The sequence below is a fragment of the Equus asinus genome, chromosome 16, assembly GCF_041296235.1.
Source record: "Equus asinus isolate D_3611 breed Donkey chromosome 16, EquAss-T2T_v2, whole genome shotgun sequence".
In the NCBI taxonomy this organism is placed as follows: domain Eukaryota; kingdom Metazoa; phylum Chordata; class Mammalia; order Perissodactyla; family Equidae; genus Equus; species Equus asinus.
Genome location: NC_091805.1, coordinates 51216132 through 51241154, shown reverse-complemented (window position 1 = coordinate 51241154; position 25023 = coordinate 51216132). Strand labels below are relative to the sequence as shown.

Below are 25023 nucleotides of genomic sequence, written 5' to 3'. Positions count from 1 at the left end.
ACAATGATAATAGTAGTTACCATGTTTTGAGCAATATCCTAGGCACTTCTTATCTATCATTTCTGCTCTTTACAAATAGCTGAACATTAAGTATTTTTATCCCTATTTTACAGAGGAGGAAACTGCACTCGGAGGGGTTGTGTAATTTGTCCCAGGCCATGTATATAAAAGTGTTGACACTGGTATTCAAATTCCAAAACCTGAGCTCATTCTTTCATCCCACTTTGCTTCTCTAGTTAAAATCCAGGAGACTTCATACTAGAATCAGTTATTGAAGGATCAGATTCTTTCTCTAAACTTGGACTTAACTGTATCCTTCCATAAGGCAATCTGTACCACTTGAGTATGGCTAAACGTTCCCAAGATATTATAGAAATCATTCCAACATTTCTTTTTGTATAGGCCACAGAATATAAGATAGAAACACAGTGACCAAAACCATGTCCTTTCTTTTGGAATCTGAACACACACTGGGAGAAGAAGGAAGTTTTCAGAGGATTATCTGGATGCTTGCTAGAAGGCTGCATCCTCTGCCAGGCCTCTTTGGGCTGTTTTAGAAATGATAATATACAATAATTGTGTGCACACTGGGCAGTACTTAGTGCCTAATTTTTTTCTTCATACGGCACAGACCAAAAGGGAGAAACTAGGACATGAGCTGTGGGAGGCTTTCTGTCCTCCACATCTGAGAGGACTTCCTGTCAGAGGTCCCCTGTGACACAGCTTTCCAACTTGGGTGTTCTAGCCAGTGTGCCTCAGAGTGGCCCATCCTTGTGCTGAGATGCCATCCCCTCAGCTCTCAGATGGTAGATGGGTCCCGAGGTAGACACAGGCAATCAGTCCAACCATGACCAGCCTCAGTCACTTGCTTCAGAGTACCACAGACACACAATAATTTCCTAAGAAAATGAACTTTCTATGAAAGAGGTTAGGAAACACTGATTTACAGAATTAATAGCTCAATATGATCAGATTTATCAGTGTACAAAGAGTTGGGTAATAACAATAACCGTAAATTTTTAGAGGTACCAGGCAACACTAAAGAAGCATATCAATTTAGTACAATTAAGGTGACTTGATACATTTCTTTTTTCTACCCATGCAATGTTATTATCCTCTGGATGCTGTATTTATCCTTGTTCTAAGTATTCCTCTAAAATAGAATATAAATAATTTAGTCTCTCTGAAATTATAATCTTTCTGTGCTTCAAGTCTGTTCTGAAAACTGATAGCAGACCAATTTCCCTCATCAGGATTGCAAATATTGAACTACATATGCCCACTTCGGTACTTACCAAAGATACTGATGAAAATAAGTATGTGTTCAAAATATATCTGTATTTATGATCTGTAAATATAAAACTAGAGCAATAGGGGCCGGTCCCATGGCCGAGTGGTTAAGTTTGCACACTCCACTTTGGCGGCCCGGGATTTAGCAAGTTCAAATCCTGGGCACAGACCTAGCACCACTCATCAGGCCATGCTGAGGCAGCATCCCACATAGCACAACTAGAAGGACCTGTGACTAGAATATACAACTATGTACTGGGTTGGCGGGGGCGGGGGGTTTGGAGAGAAGAAGAAGAAGAAAGAAAAAAGATTGGCAACAGGCATTGGCTCAGGTGTCAATCTTTAAAAAAAAAAAACTAGAGCAATAGGGTGATTTTATTTCAGAATTTACCTGAGTAATATGCCTTTCAAAGTGCTCACCTCGGGGACTATAGACTTTTTCCAATGATGCTGGACTCATTATAATAGAATGCCAGAACTATAGGACACTTTGGAGATTCTTCAGGCTAATTTTCCCATTTTATACATATGGAAGGTGAGAAGTGGTGTGTCCATAGTCACAAGTTAAGAAAGAAAGAATCAGGATAGAAACCCAATTCTCCCAATTCCCAGCCAAGTTCTTTCTAATTAAAAAATGTTGTGGAATCTTTTCAAGAGTCCTTTCAGAAACCTTCCATATATCTCAATAGGTATCTTGGAAAAAGCCTATGAACTTTAATTTTTACTCATCTCTGTCAAATTACACGCATACACATCATTGCCTGAGTTTGTTAACCAGAGCTTTCCAACCAAAATGGAGCCACGTCCAAGAGGATTACAAGTGTGGCCAAGGTAGTGATTTCCTCTGCCCTCATTGTGGCCTAGGCACCCAGGCTGGCCCTCTCCAAGTGAGAAGCTCCACCCATTTACCACTACACCTTATAAATGTTATCATTTGCTATTTGTACTGTGACACAGGAAAGGTTGGGAAGCACCACTTTAAACATTCTTCTCACTGCTCTTTCTATCCTGACTCCAACCTTTGTATCTGTGAGCCAATAAATTAAACTGTGCACGTTTTGCTTTATCACTGGTCTAAGACCTGTAAGAATACCTGGTAATTGTCTATATTGTTGAAACACAGGCATATTCTTAGAGTTCCTTTAGAAAGTATCTTTTTAGTAAATTAAAAGTTGAGTGGAGGAGGGGAGATCCCTGTGAGGTAACCTCCAAGAACTACAATATCCATCGATGCAATTATTTTCACAGCAGTGAGGGTTCCCTCTTCAATATTAAAACCACATTCCATGTTCTGTATAGTTATAAACCACTCAGTGTGGTAGGCAGAATTCTAAGATGGCCCCCATGATCCCCAGCCCCTGGTATCCACACCTTTGCATAATCCCCACCCTTTGAGTGTGGGTGGGACCTGTAACTCGCTTCTAATCAATAGAATATGGCAAAGGTGAAGGAATACCACTACATAGTTATGCTATGTTATATGGCAAAAGTTAAGGAATGTTGCAGATGTAATTAAGGTCTCTACTCAGTTGAATTTAAGTTAATCAAAACGGATAGTATGCTGGTGGGCCTGACTTAATCAGGTAAGCCCCTTAAAAGACTGTCTGGAGGTGAGAGAAGCAACAGATACTCTTTTTCTCTCTCTCACCACTGCTGGCTGTGAAAAAGCAAGCTGCCATAACTTCTACAGCCACAGAGAAATAAATTCTTCCAAAATCCTGAGGGAGCTTAGAAGCAGATCATTCCCTCAGTGAGGCTCCAGATAAGAAAGCAGCCTGGCTGACACCTTGATTTCAGACTTGTCAGGCCCTGAGCAAAAAACCCAGCTAAGGCATGCCTGGACTTCTGACACACAGGAACTGTGGACAAACAAATGTCTGTTGCTTTAAACACCTAAGTTCCTAGTAGTTTGTTACACAGTATAGTCACACACCACATAATGATGTTTCAGTCAATGATGGATGGCATATACGACAGTGGTCCCATAGGTTAGTACCAAAGAGCCTGTGTGTGTAGTAGGCTGTACCAGCTAGGTTTGTGTAAGTACACTATGATGTTCGCACAACCACAAATCGCCTGACTCACTTCTCAGAATGTAATGCTGTTGTTAAGCAGTGCATTACTGTAATGGATAACCAATACACTTACATATAGAAAGAAGTAGGGCTCGTGAAAGCATGAAGTAAGAGCCTCAGGAAGCACAGCCCAAACCTCACCTGCACTTCCATGCTAGTTGGCTCCTCCAACAGATGTAGCAGTTGTTGCTTCTCTTGAGATAGCTGTTCTACAAGCTTCTCCTGGGCAGCCAGGCTCTGACTCAGTTCTTCAATTCTTCTGTAGCAAAAAAAAAAAAAAAAAAAAGTAAGAACAACAATCATAGTCAGGATACCATTATTATCTTTATATTTCAGCCCACTCCAAAGACTGCATGGTCCACTAGAGTACTTTTTGGGTCACTGAACTCTTTGATACTTTTCTTCAGTAAGCCATGTATTCTCTGCCCCAGCCGCCAAATATACACACAAATGACTTTTTGCTTACATTGTAACTGGGTTCATAGACCTCCTGAAGCCAAGCTATGGATCCATCAACCATAGGCACGTAACTCTTGGAATAAGGGCTCAGAAGTTGTGTTTTTTGTTGTTGTTGTAATTGTTGTTCCATTCAAGAAACAATTATTGGGTAACCATTATGTACACTCAATACCCTCTACCAGGTACTGGGAATATAAAGTTGGAAGAGGCACAATCTCTGCTCTGTAGAAACTTAAATTCTTTTGGTGTGTGTGCCAAGGGTTTGGGGAGTGGGAAGACAGCTATATATAAACAAATAACAGTAATAGAATGTAATATGTGCTACCATTCCAGAGGGATATACCATATAGTACATTGGGGCTGCATGGAGTTGTAGGAAGAAAGATAAAGAAGAAGTGATTCATTTGACCTGGAAGAGTCTGGGAGAAGTGTAGCAGAAGCGATTATGAAGCCTGGGTTATCTTCCAGGCTTGGAGGGAGGAGCGTGAACAAAGGAATAGGCATGAAGATACAATATATTTGGGGAAGAGTCACTGGAAGGGGAAAGAGGGAAAGACTGGAGGAAAGAGAAAATGGCTGGAGAAGAGGCTGGAAATTTGGACCAGGATTAAGTTGTAGAAGACTGTGCATGCTGTGCTGAAGTATGCAAACCATTTGTTCAAATCAACAGTTATTCCTCATCTACTATGTGCAAGGCATATCTTGCTGTTTCTTGTAAGTCTTAGAGTACTGGAGACACCTTTCCTTAGAAAACGTGCTGGTCCTAGATGAAATGTTTCCAATTGTTATTATTCCTGTGTAAGTGTGTAAGATAATGATAGCACCTTGGGAGGAAAATAGTTTGGCAGAAAGGTAAAGGGTACCAGAAAATCAAGTAGGAATCTCATAGGCAAATTACAAATTCACTTAGGGTATGAGGATCAGCTAAGATTTGGGGATGAGAAAGAACTTTAAAAACTTAAAAACATTATACAAATACAGGCTGTAATGATAACCATGATGATGAATGTGGCCTCTATATCAAATTCCCCATGGGATCTGTGCTAGAACGTCTCTACTATTCTCAAGGCTCACCTCACTCATCCCTTTGACCCTCGGTCTCTACAGATGATCTGCTCTCCTACTTTACAAAGCTGTTGAAGGCCATCTGATATGAACTCCCTCAATTTATTTGTCAGGTACACATATGTTTTCTGTTCTTTTTTTTCCCTTTAGTTTAATAAGTGTTTATTAGGATACAGAGATGAGATAGAGTCTCAGGGAATCTAGCAGGGAAGATCTGAAAGAAAATACACCACCACCCTGAGAAGTGTGCAATAATGGATGCATATATAAAACAAAGCAGCAAGAGAGAGACTTAATTCTGCTGTCACAAAAGCCTTCACAGAAGTGACGACTGATGCCTTAGTGAGTTTTGAGGAAGGAAGAGGAGTTTGCCAGGAGGGAAAAAGACAGATGTTTCCCATAGAAGAAAGAGCACGAGCAAAACTCTAGAGACCTGACATAGCACTTTAGGCTTTTGGAGCAGTGAGGCCTCAGGGTTTGGATTCCAGCAAAGCCTGAAACCATGTTACATAAGTCTCTAAATACCAGTTCCTTCATTTACAAAATGTAATAACCCCTATCTCATGGGATGGTTAGGAGAATTAAACAAGAATGTGAAGTACTCGGCTCACTGTGTAGTAATTGCTCAACAAGCCTCAGTCATCATTATTATTACTTGTCCAGCATCACTGAAGTGTGATGGGGTCGTGGTGGGGGATGAGTCTGGGAGAAATCAGGGGTCAGATCATAAAAGGCTTTGACGTCCATGCTAAGGAGAATGGATCTCTCCTGAAGATGGTGAAGAGTTTTTAAACGGCTCTTCAATAACATGATCAGATTTGTGTCTCAAGAAGCTCACGTAGGTCATCGTGTGTATATTGTGTGTTTTTCACCTATTCAGCTAAAAATCACTAAAGACTTTTTATGCCAGTGTAGTGTCATGCATCTAAGAGGCTAAATTATTTGTCAATTTGATATTGTTGAATTTTCCACTTCAAAACAGCTCTGAATTGTTAGATTGGGATGAAATGGAAAAGAGCAAGACTGGAAGTAAAGAGAATAGGAAGGTGCTGCAGTAACCCAGACAGGGGTGGTCTCGGCAACTGCCCAAGTGCCCTTAGGAGAACATTCAAGTTCCTTATGATGGCAAACAAAGCTGGCACGATCAGACCTCTATTCTCAGGGCAGCTCAACCTCTCACTAGTCTTCCCTGGCCCGTCTGCTCTAGTTCTGTAGAACTATTTGCAGGTCTCGAAATATGCCCTTCCCTGTGTCTCCCCTCCACGGTTTCTCCTTCTGCACAGAACACTTCCCTTCCCCACCCACTTCCTATGCTGTTTCTTCTAACTCCTATTCACTAGTCAAAACTCAGCTCAGATTTCACCTCCTCCAGGAAACATTCAATGGCACCTTGCTCTTTTAGTATGGAATAGATTACAAGCCTAGATGTCCCCAGAGTATAGCTTGTTACTTCTATCAGAGAACTTATTAAAATCACCTAACATGTTTCTAGATGAGAGGAGCTGGGTCTTTCTTCTCTGTAACCTTAGTGCTTAGCCCAGTGTCTGGCATGTGGCAGGTACTCAATAAGAGTACGGAAGAGAATCCACATCTCCTGCTTGCCACCATCTGACCGTTGTTCTGCTTATACCTACTGAAGCCTCCTGATTGTCCACAGTTGAGTTCTGTTAATGGATACAATTGAAGACTGAACCCTAAAAAGAAATTCTTTGATGTGGGAGCCATAAAGTCTTGAAAATGGTGAAGGCCCAGGGTAAGTCCTTAAAAAGGAACAGTGCAGCTGCTATATGCTCTCAAAGCCTCGAGAACAGACAAAAGAAAGTGACAGGTAGAGCACCAAAGGCACCTACCTGTCTCTCTGGGCCAGGGCCTCCATGTGTTGATCCGGCTTGGCTCGGTCTCCTGGTGCATCCTCCCTTTCCGTGCTGACTCCCTTCAGTCTCTCCGAAAGCTCCAGGTTACACTCTTTCTCTGCTTCCACCAGAGCTGCCATCCGCACGGCTTCATTCTTTGCTAGTCTGGATTCCTGCAAAAAGAACAAAAACCGAGAGGCTGCAAAGTCCCCACCCAAGTTAGGAGCCCTGAAACACAGGGACTCTTGATAAGTTTAAGAAGGAAAGTGGGGAGAGAAAAGGGGAACGCCAGGAGGCAGAGTGGTAGGGAAAGAGGTAAAAGAAGACTCTGTGGACCCCTGCAACTCCTACTCACCTCCTGCAGAAGCTGGATCTTGTTCTCCAGGAGCTCGTAAACATGCTCCGTTTCCTGTTGTCTCTCCTCAAACTGGCGCCGGAGCTCAGCTTCATTATGGCTGTTGAGATTCTCCACATCAGCCCTAAAACCATAGAGCGGCAGCCACTCAGAGCCCGTCACATAATTTAGCAAGTGGACCCATTAAGGTCGTTTCAGTAATTCAGAGTCACACAGGTAAGAAGAAAAATGAAGGCTTTTTTTCTCTGCAGTTATTTGTGGAACTGCTCTTTCCAACCTTTCCAGATAATCTTTCAGCAACTCCAGGTTTCTGTTGCTTGTCCATCAGAACAGACTTGACTCCCTAGAGGCTTCGTTAATGCCATAGCTTCCAGAGGAGATCTTTCATTTGGAAGGCAGGTAGTCATCAAATGGTTCAGAACACTACACTCATGTTCACTATCATCTGTTCCTGGACTCTTCCAGTTAGATTGATCTCCCAGAGTGCTTTGCTGGTTCCCTGTCGTTCTTGCTATTTGAATTTAAAGTGATCCTTCTATTTAGGTTGTTGGGATGGAATACCCATTTGGACAGCCACAGAAATGCTCTCCTCTTTTACAGCCACTAACCTATAGATTGTCTTGAATCTGGGCTATCTATTCAGAGTCCTATCCAGTTTTCCCATGGTCCATGAAGAGAGCAGACATTTAATCTATAGAAGCACAGGGTCCTGGCCCAGCTTTGCTTCTCTGATGTTCTTAGGAATGAATGTCCAGGCACTAGCACGAAGCGGGTAAGGTGTCACCAGCTTATTTATAGCTAACAACAGCTGCCCTTGGATGTTTGAGGATTAGAAATTTTGGTGCAGTATCAAGTGCTGAATGATCTTAATTCCGGTTTTGTTTTATTCCTGTTTTAAGACATTTGTTGAGAACCACGGGCCATCTTCTTGATCTCAGGGCAGAGAACAATATAGAACCTTCACAGGCTCATGATAAATCAAAGCTGCTCTAAAGCCCAGTAATACTTTAAGATTTGCCCCAGAAGTTTGTGTCCATGGAGACCAAATGCAGCTTCCCTAAAGATTACAGGTTTCATTGGTTATGGTGGACACTACTCAGCACTGTCCCAGAGGCTATATTTATCTTGAGCTCCTGTGGCATTATACAGCCTTTAGGAGTAGAAGGGTGTCAGTCATAAAAGGGACACAAGTCAAGAGAATAACCCAAGACTCCCAATAGGCAGACCTCAGGAATCATTAACTTTCACTTTGACTCCATATTCCTTGATAAATAGAACAGCTAACGACCATATCTTGAGAATGGAAGTTATACATTTTCTGAGTACCTCAGTTAGCCAGGAATGCCTGACTGAATAGGCTACAGCTGTTGTAAAGTCAGAAGAGCCTTGAATTTGATGCCAGAAGATGTGGGCTCTGCCATTCATTTGAGAGGACTTTAATACTCTGTACCTTAGTTTTCTCATTTCTAAAAATAGGATAATGCCACCTAATTAAAAGTCGAAATGACATAAAAAAATTTTCAAAAGCATTACACAATTCTCAAAATTACTCAATTTTTATTATAAGTTTTCTTAAAATCTATTAGCTCACTTAACGCCTTAGTAAGTATTTAGTAATACCAACATATTGTGTGTAAATGAATCTGTTTTTGAGTATTCTGATCTCACTGGACTGTCTCCTAATAACATGAAATATTATAGAGATAGAAGGGATGCCAGATGAGATGGAATGTATACTCATCCCAGGATATAATCTGAAAATTATTTTTAGTAACAATTTTAATAATACTTGTCCTTAAAAACTTTTTTAAATTATAAAAACCATAAATTATAAAAGTAACCAGTTTAACAACACAAAAGTATATAAAGAAAAAAAATCTAGTCTTCTCCCCATCACAAACTCCAGTCTCACTCCTCTGATAAAGTAATGTTAAAAAGTTAAGTATGTAACCCTCCAGCTTTTTTTGGTGCATAATCAAGCAAACACACGTACACACAGAGAGGACTGTTTATCTTTACCCAAAGGGGCTTATACTATAAACATCACTCAGGACTTTTCCCCCTTACTTAGTCTATCAGGGACTTCTCACCAGGATAATAATATATAGCTAATTCACTCTTTTTAATGACTACGTAATATTCCATGGTATGGTTATATCAAAACGTCTTCAACCATTGCCCTATTGATGGATAGTTGTTTCTAGTTTTTGCCATTACAAATATTCATGCAGTAAACATCCTTATACACTTCTCCTTCCATATTTGTACTTTTATTTATGAGAAATAGATTTCTTCTAGGGATTATTTGATCAAAGGAAATGCTTATTTTTTACTTTGGTAGGTAGTACCTACCAAAAATGTTGCCACAATTCACATTCTCACCAGCAATGTATGAGAGTGCCCATTTTCCCCAAATTCCATGTCAGCCCTTGATGTTATTATAAGACCGTTGAATAGGAAAAGTATAACATTAGGTCTTGTGAAAGTACCAACCCATGGCAAAGTCTCTCAGACTTATTACTAGACTTAAGGGAAAGAAAGCATTTTGTTTCAGCTCCTCAGTTGGAGACAGTATTCAAACGCCAGATTTAAGGTTAAGGAATTTGGTTCCAAATCTATTGCTTTCAGATTAATGAGCCAGAAGGGACCTGGGAAAGGTCCAAACTTGGAAAGGACCAAGAATTCAACCAGCTCAAACTGCAGCTCACCATGTTTTATCCAGATGCTGTTTCTTGTCCTGGAGTTCTCGTTTCAGGCTCTCTACTTCAACCTTCAGCTCGATGTTCTGAAAAGCACACAGGCATTAATCATCAGCTGCCACAGACCCTCTATCCTGGAAACAGGTTTGAGTTTTGAGTCCATAGCTTCTCATCTCATCTCAGCCATCTTCACGGCCCTTGACATAAATGGGGATTCAGATGGATCAGTAACCCAGAGAAGGATGAACGAACTGTACAGCCTCAGGATTTCCCCCAAGCTACTTATCCATTCTCCCAACCTTTTCCTCATTGACCCTGGATGATGACACTGCCCAAACCTGTTCGCTCACTAAAGCACTAGAGGACAGGGTACATATAAAAATAATTTTTTCTTACGAACTTAGGTCTGTTCCTGAAAACCAAATTGCCATACATTGAATTGCAGTTTAAATATACCTGGGGATTTAGTTATTTAAAGATATTAATGTTGTGGACATTTTTGAAAATCATACGCTGCCTTTATCATAAAATTGGACTTTCATAAAATGGCTTCTGATGATAAATCTATGAAGGGAACAATTTATTTTTTATTGAGGTGAAGCACCAACAAGTAAAATTTTGACAAATAGAAAAAGGAAACAAAATTATCCCAAGTTGGGGCTGGCCCCGTGGCCAAGTAGTTAAGTTCATGTGTTCCTCTTCGATGGCCCAGGGTTTCACCGGTTTAGATCCCTGGTGCAGACATGGCACTGCTCATCAGGCCATGCTGAGGCAGCCTCCCACATGCCACAACTAGAAGGACCCACAACTAAAAAAATATACAACTATATACTGGGGGTATTTGGGGAGAAAAAGCAGAAGGAAAAGAAAAAAGAAGCTTGGCAACAGTTGTTAGCTCAGGTCCCAATCTATAAAAAAATAAAAATCCCAAGTGAAGTAAAGTATGGACAAAGATTTGGTGAGATGTCATGCATGAAGGACCTAGGACAGATTAAGTGGCCTGGTGTGTGGTGAGGAGTGGAAATCAGTATAGAAAATAGCTTACAACTAGTTTGTGAAAGTCATGCTAAGAAGACCAAATAGTAATCAGTAGAGAACAAGAACTCATCAGGGAGTTTTAGGCAAAATATTGCCATGATCAGGTCTGTGTTGAGGAAAGAATTCATGGCGGATGCGAAGAATATGGATGAGTCAGGAGGCAACCAACCAGAATAGGGATGGAGACTGTCTGAGGCCAAAGAGGTACAGGGAGAGAGACTCAAAAGACATTTCAGAGGTGGAATCCATAGGGCCTGCTGATTTGTGAGAGATTCAGACTAACCAGAGAGTGGAGCAAAGCTGATGCTGAGATTTCTGGGTGGTAATGCATACTATTAACTAGAATAGGGAACAGAAAACGAGGAGCAGGTGTGGGGGTACTTAAAGGGGGAGTCTACATGTTAGTTGAGGGATTTACTTTATCTAGGCTTAGAGCTGAGTGCACAGAGGGGAATTAGTCCCTTCCCTGATGAAGTCCCTAACACAGCATGAAGCAGGAAGAACTTTATCAATGCTACGTTAGGGACTTCATCATAGGAGCCTCAGTTTTCTCAAAGATATGGGTGGTTGCTTTCTTTTTTTAATGAAGATAATAATGTCTATTCCACAGGGGACTTTGTGAGGATTAAATGAAATAATGCACACAATTCACCTAGAACCCTGCCTTACACACAGCTGCTCAACAACCTTCCTTCGCTTCTCCTTCATTCCCAGGCTAGCTGTGCCACTTCAGCGCCACCAGGAAAAATATTTAAAGCTGGAGGGAGGAAAAATGGAGGATGTAAATTATGTGAGCTCTATCTATTCTAAATCCTAGATAGCAAAATGAAGTCAGTTCTTGAATTAATTTAGTGAAAGACTCACAGATTTGAAGATCTTCGCATTTATGTGTTGCAGGTCCTTCACTTTAAAGAACAGGAAATTGAAACACAGAAGGGTTCCTCTAGGATAAAAGCAATAATTGAACCCAGCATTCTACTTTTGCTTCAGCACTTCAGCCCGAGACCAGCTCAGGAAACACTGCCAATTTTTGCCTGATTTATTAGAATGTGGTAAATTACAGAATTAGGCAACATGCTGCATTAAGTCAACTCTTGAGAGAACACAGATGGACACAGTAAGTATAATGGTCAAGAGCACAGGCCTTAAAGGTGAGAAGAGAACTTGGCAAGTCACCTGTCCTCTCTAGAAGCCTCAATCTCCTCATCTATCAAGGTGGGGTCATTATGGTACCTATCTTTTAAGGACATTAAGAATAATAAATGAAATAATGCACAAAAAGCACATTGCACAGCGCCTGGCATGCAGTAAGCATTCAAAAAATGTTACTTTTATTAATGATAAAAATAACAATTTACCCTGTCAGACTAGGATAGCTGAAGTTCTTAGCCATAATCACATGCTAAACTAATATTAGGTCATAGAAAGGAAAGAAAATTATTACACCAAAGGTGGGCTATGCAAGGCACCTGCATACAAATACACACCCAATCTGAACATTCTTCACATTAGCTTTATCCTTCTGAGATAAGCAGAAAAGAGGGGAAAGGAAAGAAAAAAACAAGAGGAAAGATTAAAAAAAAAATAGAATTACTTCTCTAGGCTTTAGCATTATGTCTATTCAATCCAATAGACAATAAAGTGTATGAGTCTCACACAGAACTGCTAAAATAGTTTCATCTCCACAAGAGTAGATCCTAAACCTTATGATCAATTATTCTAGTGGATCAAAGTAATTTCATGGGTGCTACAAAATCTTACCACATGGAAATGCAAGTGGGTACCAATTTACAGCATTAAAGTCTAACCCTTCTGTAACTTCTTCCTGCAGGAAAGTCACTGCATAGTTTACAACATTTCTCCATTCTCTATTAGGTTATCGCATTTATTCACTCTCCATAGTAAATATTCATATGTAAATTGTTAATTTCAAGTATAGCTGAAGTGGATTCCAAATTAGCTGCATTTGCTTATCTTATCACCAAATCTCGTCAAGGCTTTGTCAAGGTTTCTAAGAAGGAGCTGGTCTGGCAGCATAGTTGTTAAGTTCGCATGCTCCGCTTTGGTGGCCCAGGGTTCACAGGTTCCAGCGTGGACCTACACACCACTCATCAAGCCATGCTGTGGCAGCATCCCACATACAAAGTAGAAGAAGATTGGTGCAAAAAAATATTTCTAAGGAAATGTAAGTACTCAAGAAAAGGGTGGCTGAGGAGGAGAGAATCTCATTTTCTCCATGTCCCCAGAGGAGTATTCACCCATTTACTTCAAGGAAAAGTTTCAAGGATGAAGTTGAAATTAAATGTGAAATACAATAAACTTTCATCATAATGTTAGTAGCTAGAACTAGAGGACTGGGCTAGCGATGAGTTTGTAGATTAACTGTGTTTAATCAGACTCTCCATGCTGGTAGCTTGTGTTGTTTCAGGAAACATCCCTAGACCAGAGCTTTAACAGCAATCCAACACAGGATTCTCCAGAATTGGTTTCCACCCTGGTGTTTACTGTAAAGTTCAACATAGATTTGGGTTAAAAGCAACGGGCAGTGACCAGTTACCTCGCTCCTATCCAATGCTCCAATTTTACCTATATCAATTGATCCACTCTCATATAATGCACAATGTGGCTACCCCTTTTAAAAATAATAGGATTTCCAAAATTTTGCTCCAGTAGAAGCCATGGCACAGCGAACCCTAAAAAACTACTGTTCAAAAAACAGAAGAGAAATGGATTTGTCTAGCCAATTAAAAAAAAAATCTTAATGCAAAATAAATCAATCCTTTTGGCACTAGATTAGAAGCATTATTACTCATTATATTAACTAGGTCAATAATAGTCACACTGTCGCCCACAAATATTCCACAAGACATTTCTAGGAGCGGAGGAGGGAGACATTTAAACTGAAAAAGCGTGGCCACAGCCAGGGAGCATTAATGGGTCTGCTGAGACTCGTAGGCCCTTGTCCTCCAACTTAACCTTCTCAGTGTCAAAAGGCAATTTAAAGGTTCTCTGGGGAATAAGGAAGTTGTCTAGAATGGATTTCTTACACTCAGTATGCTTGCAATCCAGTTGAGGAGACAAGAGGAAAATTCCAAGGTATGGATGAAAAATGCTAAAGGCGATCATTGATGAGGAAATTCAGATATGGCCTAACCCAGGGAAGAATTAATGGGTGAGGAAGATAGAGAAGGGTGGAAAAGGTCATTGTAGATAGGGAAATACAGTATTAAGATAGAAATTGCTATACAATCCAAATGTACAAGTGCCATTCAGTAGTTCACTTATTTCAAGCATAAATATTTGACACAGCAAAGTTCTAGAATAATTTTAAAAATTTCATCCATTGATGAATGGATAAACAAAATGTGATATATCCATACAATTAAATATTATTTGGCTGTTAGAAAGGATGATACATGCTACAACATGAGTGAACCTTGAAAACATGCTAAGTGAAAGAAGTCAGTTACATAGAACCACACATTGTGTGGTTCCACACACTGTATGATTCCATTTATATGAAATGTCCAGAACAGGCAAATCCACAGAGAAATAAAGTATACTGGTGGCTGACTCAGGCTGGAGAGAGAGAAGGGAACTGGGGAGTGATGGTTAATGGGTTAGGGTTTCTTTCCACAGCGATGAAAAGGTTCTAAAATTATAATATTTTCACAACTCTGTGGATAGACTAAAAACATTGGCATGTACATTAAATTGTATAAAGGGGTGAGTTATAATGGTATGTGAATTTTACCTTAATTAAATTATTATGAAAATGTTTTTAAAAGCTCTAGGAAGTTATAATACTTAAATGACAACAATTACTACATATTGCATACCACATATGCACTTAGAACAGTGTCTGGCACATAGGAACATTATTATTACATCTGAACTACAGAGCAAACTATACGTTCTCTTCAAGTTTCTCTAACAGAGATTAGCACTGGGCATTTCAAAATCTCTTTCCAATCCTGCCCTTCCTTGCAAGCAAGCCACACGGTTAGCACGCTATGAGGTACTCCTTCTTTCTCACTGGGATCAGAGTAAATAGTCTCCTCACTGGTCTCCCCAACCTCAGTCTCTCCACCATTTAAACGTTTACTAATTTAGTCAGAGATAAGTTTACTCCCTTTATTCAAAACACTTTTAATGGTTTTGAACTGCACAGCAATTAAGTTTTACACAACTGAGTCTGATAATAGAGTCTAAATTTGACCTCACCCTGCCTATCCAGGTTTATCGCCCATCATACTCTGCCAGTCTAACTGGATTTCCCACACACAACCTATGCTGTCTCAGTGCCTTGTCATTGTTCTCCCTTCCGCTTCATCTTTAACTGCCATGTCCCTTGTGAAGACTTACTTTATCTCCCCCCAATTAAAAGTCATTTCTTATGCCCCTGATTTTTCATAACATCATTGTTTTTGTACTTCAATACTGACACATCATATAAGGTTTTGCATTTCTACATGTCTTATTTACCCTTTTAAATTACAGACTCCCTAGGGACAGAAAAATGATGGTGTGGTGGAACTAGCCGGATTTGCCCTTCCCTTTTAGCTTTGTGAGGCTGGGACACAGGTCTCAGAACAGTAGAGCCCCAAAGGCCTTTCTGCCACTTACTAGCTGGGTGACCTTTTTTGTGTAAGTTATTTAACTTCTTAGAATCTAATTTCCTCATCTATAAAATGGGGTTAGAAAAATTACCTTAGGGGTTGTAGGGAGGAATAAATAAAACAACCTATGTAAAGAACCCAGCACAGTGACTAACTCAAATAACTAGCAGCTGTGACTAAGCTGGGGCCCTCATATACCTTGGTCTATGTGCTCTGTGTGTAACTCTGTGCGCAGTAAATGCACTGAATGAGTGAACCAACCAAAAAACAGACTAAGGGCAGGCAGAAGTGGAATGACAATATGTGTGAGTGAGTAAAAAGGGGGATAGGATAACGCTGTGTGACTGTGCAAAGAGCTTTCTTTCTGAAGCCTTTAAAAGACTTATTCTGTTTTAAACTGAGAGGTATCTTCTCCAAGAGGTATATTATTATCCCAATGAAGATAAAAGATTGCTAAAACTGAGGCATAAAAAGGAGAAACTGATACTGGCTCAATACAAGGTTGGCCAAAGGGAAGCCATATTATGGAACAGAAACCATATTGTAACTTTGAATGACCTCTGATTACCTAACCCAGACATACTCTGTAGATTTTTATGGCCCCTCCCAGCTGGTATAAGTTGATAACTTTGTTCTTTTGAGTTCCTTAGGAATGTGATGACCCCTGGGCAGAGAGTCTATGCTGATAGCCATCATCAATGACAACTGAAAGATCAGGGTAGAAGGTGTTGCTCCAGTCTCTGATGCACATCCAGTAAAACAAAAGACTCTCAGAACTACGACCAGATGTCTGCCCCAACCAGACACCAGATGCCTCCCTCACCTGAAGACCAGCACCCTATGATAACTGGCCTGTAGTCTTTGCTCTGTAAGGTGGGTCTTTCGGACATTAGTCAGCCATCTTCCCCCTTGCTAGCAAGCTGTAATAAAACCCCTTCTCTCCTACCACCTTGCCTCTCCACTATTGGCATGCCTTGCGGCTGGCGGATGACCCCCCCCCCCCCATCTTGGGTGGTAACAAAATAACTTGCCCCAGGGCAACTCCAGTCACTAGAATTCTCAATACAGCTTAGGATTCCAGCATCCTCTTCCTTTTCATAAGATCTGTCTGTCCTGACCAGGGCACAAGGGGCTTATCCCTCACAATCCCTAGAAACACATTTTAGTAGCTTCCAAGTGAGTTCTTTTGTAGATGAAGTTTCTTTCCATTTACCCACTTTTAAAGCAAAATAGAACCCTAATGGGTCTAAGTATTAGGCTCTGTCATTAACTAATTGTGTGACATTAGACTAGTCGCCCTCAAAGCTTTATGTTTTCATATAGTCAATTAATTTTAATCAAAGCCTCTCCCTTTTGCCCATAAGAATTATAATACCACATGCATTGCTCATCTTCTATGTTGATATAGCTGTCTAGCCAGAAGATGTTCAAATGCAAAACATTAAAGTCCTTAGACCCTAGGGTGGAGGAAAGATTTTATTCAGAAATACAATCCTTGCCTTTCTACAAATTTCAGGTTCTCCGTCTTCTACTAGTACAGTTAAGCCCCGAATTAGACACACAGATTGCCCTAACATGTGACAAATGGCCTTCATTGACAGGGAAAGGACAGTAGGGCAGTGTCCTCAGCCTTGGTAACCAGAAGACTACAAGGCCAGGCACCTTCCTGCCAGAGCCTGCTTTAGTGTCCAGCCCCTCAAAGACATGGAAAAAAACCAAGTGGAAAAGTTTCTGTTTATACAATACAAAATACAAGGATCCACATCCAAATGGCAACACTCCTCTCTTCAAGTCACTCTTTCAAGCCCAACCCACGTCAGTCCTTAGTAGAGGTCTGAAAACAATGCCATTCCCTTCCCAGCCCAGTTTACCTTGAGAAGACAAACACAGACATCCACACCTGCTAAAGTACTGAGGCCATGGACTAGTTCTAAGGTGACCAGGTATTTGGACAGACACAGGGCGTGTGTGTGTGTGTGTGTGTGTGTGTGAGAGAGAGAGAGAGAGAGAGCGAGGGAGAGAGACAGACAGAATGAGAGACAGACAGGGTATTCATTGGGCAGAGGACAGGATAGCTGACTTGTGCAATAGTAGCATTTGTTTTTTTCATCAAATATTTACTGAGCACCTACTCTGGATGTGCAAGCACTGTAAGAGGGTACTAGAAAGAGCAAGGCAAACATAATCGTTATTCCCCACCTCAGTCCTTAGGGAATTTACAGCCGGGTGTCGGTGGGGGGGGGGGGGGGTTGGGGGGGGTGGCGGCAATTCAACAGCTGTTTATAGCACAGTGTGATAAACAGAAGAGACCCAGAATCAGATCACTGTATGGCAATGCTCACAGGTGGCAGATATAAATAGCAGCAGATACACAAATCAATGCAGGTCCATCCTGTAATTCCCAGCTTCAGCCTCCAAAGAAACACCCGCAGACCGAATGCAAGATACGTCATCCCTTGGGTTGCCCTTCCTCTCAACAACCCAGTCTAATCTTTTAGTGAGGAGGGATAGAAATCTGAAACTACAGCACTGCCAAGGGAAAATAAAGAATCTGGTCCTTAGGGCAGTGGTATGGAATAATGGAAAGAGTGTAGACTTTAGAACTAAACTAGCCTGGGTTCAAATACTAACTCTGATATTCTACTGATTGAATCACATGAAGTGCAGATATTTAGCCATTTTTTACAGTTTCACATGTTCCACATACTTCATCTTCTGTATTCTCTAGAGGTAAATCTCTTTACCTAAGCTTTAGTTCCTTCAAGCATCAATCGCTACCTTTCAGGGATATTGTGAAAATTAAATGAAGAGATGTAAATGAAAATACCTGATACATAGTAAATGTTCAATAAACACTCATTTCCCCAAAGGCAGTAAGATGCATGAATTGTAAGGAGAGGGAGCTATTTCTGGTCAACCCTGAGTTTAGGAAACCAAGCAAAGATAGATTAGGGGCCTACACAGTGGCATAGTGGGTAAGTTCACACGCTCCACTTCAGCAGCCTGGGGTTCACAGGTTTGGATCCCAGGCACGGACCTAGCACCGCTAGTCAAGCCACCTTGTGGAGGCATCTCACATAAAATAGAAGAAGATTGGCACAGATGTTAGCTCGGCAGCAATCTTCCTCAAGCCAAAAGAAGAAGGTCAGCAATAGATGTTAGGTCAGGGACAATCTTCCTCACAAAAAAATAAATAAATGAATAAATGGGGCCAGCCCAGCAGCGCAGTGGTTAAACTGGCACACTCCACTTCACTGGCCTGGGGTTTGCATGTTCAGATCCCGGGCACGGACCTACACACTGCTCATCAAGCCAGGCTGTGGCAGTGTCCCACACACAAAATAGGGGAAGATTGGCATAGATGATAGCTCAGGGACAATCTTCCTCAAGCAAAAAGAGGAAGATTGGCACAGATGTTAGCTCAGGGAGAAACTTCCTCACAAAAAGAGAAAAAGATACATGAACATGAGGTTTCCTTGGATTTTGATGGTGGGAGAGACTGTGCGTGTGGGGGTGGAGGGCAGGCGCAATATGGGAAATCTCTGTACCTGCTGCTCAGTTTTGCTGTGAACCTGAAACTGCTCTAAAAAATAAAGTCTATTTAAAAATATGGGGAAAAATATGAGGTGTCTTGGGCTTGTTTTATTTAGACTCTGAGCTCAGAGGTCCCAGTATACACACTCCATGGTGTTCACACTGATTTCCAACTTGAAGCCTTCTCAGTCACCCTGTTAAAATCTTGGTAGAGTCCCAGAAGCCTCTGTTGATCTGGTAAGTGAAAACATACACATAAATACCGATGATCTCAGTGGTTCTCCCCCTCTCCCCGGCACATTCCTTTGCAGCACAATCTCTCTCACTTGGCTGGAGGCTCTCTGTTTACAAATAGGCCTGACTGGGCTTAATTTAGCAAAGTACAGGCCTCCTGTGAGAGCCGGGTGTGAGGCTGGAGCCCAGCAGTCCCCAGGACACCTTGCGTGGAGACAGGACCTAGCCCCATGGAAGGGGCTGAGAGGGATGCTCGGAACGATTATTTCCCTCAGCACTTACGAGCTGGAGCTCAGGGCAACCATCCTGTGCTTTCTGTGACTTCTCTTGGGGCAGCAAGGATAGCACCGGGGCCTAAGTGGAGTTTAAAAGTATAAACTAAAAAGCTACTAATTTTTCTATAGATAAATTGGTGCATAGAAAATTAATGGCCTACTAAATATTTTAAATTCTCTGTGACATCTAACATGATCTGACATTTATCCCCAAATTCAGCTCTCAATTCTGGATTGATATTGGTGCTTTGATCTATTCTCCAAAAAGGATAAAGCCACTCATTGGTGTCCTACAATGTCCAGGATAGTTTTTCTTACATTGAAGTTTACATTACAAACTGGAGTCTAAGTTCCAACACCCGGCTGTCACTCCTCTTGAAAGCCTAGCTGTGTCCTGAAGCCAGGTCCTATGATCAGGCAGCTCTTCTGAAGCTATACCTCTATCTGCGACCCGGGACAACACTTAGACCAGAGTCTACAGCTACACCATCCAGGACGGCAGCCACGAGCCACATGTAGCTATCGAAGCCTTGAGATGTAACTGGTCCAAATTGAAATATGCTGTAAGCACGTCAAAGACTTAGTACACACTGGATTGAAGACTAACCACAACCAAAGAACATAAAATCTCAATTTTTAACGACTGATTTCATATTGAAAAGCTATTTATTTATTTATTTATTTATTTATTGGTGAGGAAGAGTGGCCCTGAGCTAACATCTGTTGCCAGTCTTCCTCCATTTTGTATATGGGACGCCTGCCGCAGCATAACTTGATGAGCAGTGTGAAGGTCCATGCCGGGGGTCTGAACCCACAAACCCTGGGCTGCTGGAGCAGAGCACGCAAACTTAACCACTGTGCCACCAGGATGGCCCCTGAAATGCTAATATTTTAAATACATTATTAACATTAACTTTACACGTTTCTTTTTACTTTCTTTTAATATAGCCACTAGAAAATTTTAAATTTCATCTGTCACTTGCATTATATTTCTGTTGGACAGCGTTGCTTTATGAGATGTTAGGCAAAAGATCTACTAGCTTAAGCACATTACACGAAGACATGCCCTGACCTGCATCACAGTTAAGCCTGTGGTATAAGAACCCCTTTAAGAGTTTTATGGGGTGATGGCATTCATCAACCAACAAAACACAGAACTGACTCCAGCGAACAATAAATGAAGCAGAACTATCTTAGGGGGTGATAATAAGCATGACACTGAATAGGAGTCAGATCACAGGACTATTCAAACAATGTTCAGACACTAAACTGTAAGTGTCAGGAAGGCAGAGACCTGCTCCATCTTCTCACCATTATATCCCCATTGCTAGCAGGGGTCCCACACGTAGAAGAGGATTATACATTTATCCAAGGAATGGATGTTGTTCAAAATAAAACAACCCACACTTAAACAATTCTCACTGTCAAGAATTTCCTCTTCTTCCACTGTTCCTTTTCTCAATTTGTCTGCTTCCTACTTCTGCTGGCCTTTCTCTTGGAGAGATGGCTCAGCTCCAAGAAGAGTTGGAAGTTCACGCAGGGTGCTTGAAAGCACAGCTTCTGGGCCTCTCAGGTGGAGGACACAGCAAAGGATAGAAACATGGTCTCCCCTTCCACCTTTTCGGTACAGATGAGCCCCACTTGCAACTTCTAGGGTGTTTGCAATCAATCCACACAAACTTTCTGAGTTTCTATTATGGGCTCAACAATGTTGAAGATTATGTTGAAGGGCACAGAGAAGGTTTGAGATCAATCCAACCCACAAAGTGTTTATAATCTAAAGGAGAGATACATGGAGAGATAATTGCCAGCCAGGGATTAAACACATGCCAAATAATGTATCTGAACTGTAATTGCTGGAAGAGCACAGAGAGTGAAAGGTGATTTCTCTCAGTGGTGATGAGGAAAGGCCCACCTGAGCAGGAGGAATCCGAGTTGGACTCTGAAACCTGAGTAGGGTTTGGATAAGCAGAGAAAAGGGATACAGACATTGCAGGTGTAAACAAGGATGTGTCAGCAGGAATTAGTACACATGAAGGAGAGTGACTCACTCTAGGAACAAGTTTGAAAATACACAGTGGGAGAAGAAAGCTTGCTTCCTGCCTCACTGAGGATATTGAAACAATAGAAGAAAACTCTGACAGTCTCCTACCACCATATCTGCATATCTACCAGCATCTATGTTCACACGCTGTCTTCTCACTTGTGACCACAGATTGATTATCCATGCTCCTATCTAAAGCCAAACATTTCATTACGCTTTAGGCCTTATTTTACCTCTCAAAAATAACATCCAGAAAGTCTCCCCTTCTCCCCTCCATCAATATTTCATTTTCTATTGGAAAATTCTACTGGTATACAAACAAGCTATTATTCATCCATCTTTTTAAAAATCTTCTATGGACCCCCTTACCCTTACCGTCCCATTTCTTCACTCTCCTTTGCAACAAAACTCCTCAACATCATCAGTCATACTCATTGACTCCAATTCTTCTCTGATTTTTTTGTTAAACCTACTGCAATCAGTCTTTTGCCTCCACCAGTCCACCAAAGCTACTCTAATCAAGATCACTAATGACACTCATGTTGTAAAATCCAAAGGTCAATTCTTAGTCATCACATTACTGGAGTTAGCAGCAGCATTTCAAAAGGTTGATCCCTCCCTCTTCCATTATACACTTTCTTTATTTGACTTCCAGGACTCCTGACTCTTGGCTTTCCTCCCACTTCACCAGTTGCAGCTTTTCTATCTCCTTTGCTGGTTCTTCCTCCTTTCCCCAAACTATTAATGTGAGAGTGACCCATGGTTAAATCTTTGATCCTCTTCTCTTCCCCCTTGGTAGATGTAACTCACTTGGTGATCTTATACAGTCTCATGACTTTAAATGTCATCTATATGCTTACAACTCCCAAATTTACATCTCCAGCCCAACCCTTCACCCAGAACTTTAGACTTATATATTCAACTGCTTACTTGAGATTGCCACTGGAAATGTCCCAGAAATTTCTCAAACACAAAATGTCCAAAATTAAACACCCACTCTCCACCCTCAAACCAGCTCTATACATATCCTTCCCTATTTAATTATGGTAACTCCATCCTTCCAGTTACTTAGGCCAAAAGCCTTGGAGTCTTCCTTCATTCCTTTCTTTCTCTCACATTCTACATCCAGTCCATCAGCAAATCCTGCTGGTGCTACCTTCACCCTCACATCAGTTGTTACTACCTTAGTCTGATCGCCATCATGTTCTACGTGGATTGTGGATTACTGCAATAGCTTCCTAATAGCCCTTCTGCCTTCTACCCTCACTTTTCTACAGCCTATTCACAATACTGTAACCACAATAATCTTTTCAAAGTCAGATAGGGCTGTAATCTGCACTCCTCCGTGCAAAACCCTTCAATGGCTTCCCTTGTCAATCAGAGGAAAAGCTGAAGTCTTTAAAATTATCTATAAGGGCCTATCTGAGGTACACCAGCCCCATTACCTCTGGGGCCTCATTCCCAGCATTCTTGCCCTTTCTCAAGCTGCTTCAGCTCCCATGGCTTTTCTCTTTTTCTCTCCCTGGAATATTCTATCTCCAGTTATCTGTTTAGCTAACTTCCTCATTTCCTTCAAGTTGTTGCTTAAAAATCATTTTCTGTAGCATACCCACTTTGGAAAACAGTTTGGCAGTATCTTATAAATTGAAATATATGCTTATTACATGACTGAACATTTCCACTACTGGATATCTACACAAGAGAAATAAAGACTTATATATGAATATTCATAGCGGCTTTATTCATAATAGCCAATCACTGGACACAATCCATATATTCATCAACAGGTGAATGGATAAACAAATTGCATTATATTCATACAACAGAATACCATTCAGCAATGACAAGCAATGAACTACTGACAAAAACGACATGGATGATCCTCAAAATCATTATGCTAAGTGAAAAAAGCCAAAGATGAGAATCTATACTGTATGATTCCATTTATATGAAATTCTAGAATAGACAAAACTAAACTATAGTCAGAAATCAGATCAATGGCTTCTTGCAGGCAGAGGTATGAGAGAATTGGTATCACGGGGACATATGGCAACTTTTTCGGGTGATGAAAATGTTTTAAATCTTGATTGTGTGGTGGTTATTGCATGGATGTATATATTTATTCAAATTCATCAAACTATACACTTAGTAAAGTTGATTTAAACAGAAAGATGAAAAGAAAAACAGATATGATAAAGGAAGTGGCAATGCAAACAGCCAAGTGCAAAGGGTGAGCAAGGAGCTCAGCACAGAGACCACCCATCTGGGATGTTTTCATTGTCTCAGGTCAGCCTTGAGAGCTATTAATGTTCTAAAGGTAAAACCTAGGAACAAATCTTCCTCCATTAGTCACTCTCATGTTTATTTACTTCCCTTTCCATCCCATCTCTGCCAAAAAAAAAAAAAAAGTGGGAAGGATCATATGGTAGATAGATTCTAACATGGCTGTCCATGATCCCATGTTCATGCTTTTCTGTAATCCTCTCCCCTTGAGTATGGGCAGGATGTGTAACTTGCTTCTCCCCAATAGCATATGGCAAAGGTGATGGAATGTCACATTTGTGACTATGTTAAGTTTTAAGTCTCTGTCTTGCTAGCAGCCTTGCTCTAGAGCCTCTCCTTGCTGACTTGATGAAGTAAGTGGCCATGGGGAGAAAGCCTACCTGACAAGGAAAAGCAGGTGGCTTCAAGGAACTATGGGCAGCCTGTAGCCAACATCCAGCAAGAAGCTGGAACCCTTAGTCCTACCACCACAAGGAAATGAATTCTGCCAAGAACCCACATGAGCTCAAAAGCAGATCCTTCCCCAGTCAAGCCTCCAGATGAGAATTCAGCCTGGCCAATACCTTGGTTGTAGCCCAGTGAAACCCTAAGCAGAGAACTCAGCTAAGCTGTGCCTGGATTACTGGCCCACATAAACAGTGAGATAATAAATATGCACATATGCTTTTAAAATCACTTTCTAAATGTGGCCTCCCCTGACCACTTTTTAAATATGCAACCTGCCCTCCACTCTTATGTTTTTCTTTTTTTTTTTCCCCAAGAGGACTTACCACTTTCCAACAGACTACATATTTATTTATTTATAAAGTTTATTGTTCATTGTCTGTCTCCTCATGCCAGAATATAAATTCCATGAGGGTAGGAATGTTTCTCTATTTTGTTGATTTACATTCCAACCACTTCCACCTAGCACACAGTAGGTGCTCAAAAAGTATTTTTAAATGAATGAGGCTTCATGCTTATGTTTAAACTAGGATCAATCTATTTGTATTCTCAGCAGAAACAGGGCAAAGCTAATGACCATCTGTCACACACAGAGACTTCAAGTACCTAACATCTATTAGGTTACTTCTGACCCTGTGCTTCCCCAAAGTGAAAATTCCAATTCCATTGCCCTCTTCTCATAAGCCTCATTTTCTAATTTTTATTTTGGTTTGAGTACTTTCCAATTTCCTCTGAATTTCTGGAGCTTCAGGCCAG

At 41.0% G+C, this 25023-nt stretch overlaps 1 protein-coding gene across 12 annotated transcripts in view; it reads right to left on the bottom strand.

Moving 5' to 3' along the window:
- Positions 1–25023, bottom strand: part of PDE4DIP (phosphodiesterase 4D interacting protein) — a 199106-nt gene that overhangs the window by 100956 nt on the left and 73127 nt on the right. For all 12 annotated transcript variants that reach the window (XR_011494951.1, XR_011494952.1, XM_044749294.2 and 9 more), the window contains 4 exons: positions 9806–9882; positions 7098–7221; positions 6740–6915; positions 3507–3624 (listed from right to left, as the gene is read on the bottom strand). Coding sequence is in view for 10 of the 12 variants with exons in the window: in XM_044749294.2 (XP_044605229.2) it covers positions 3507–3624; positions 6740–6915; positions 7098–7221; positions 9806–9882 (495 nt within the window). In the remaining 2 variants the exon portion in view is untranslated. The remainder of the gene's footprint in view (positions 1–3506; positions 3625–6739; positions 6916–7097; positions 7222–9805; positions 9883–25023) is intronic.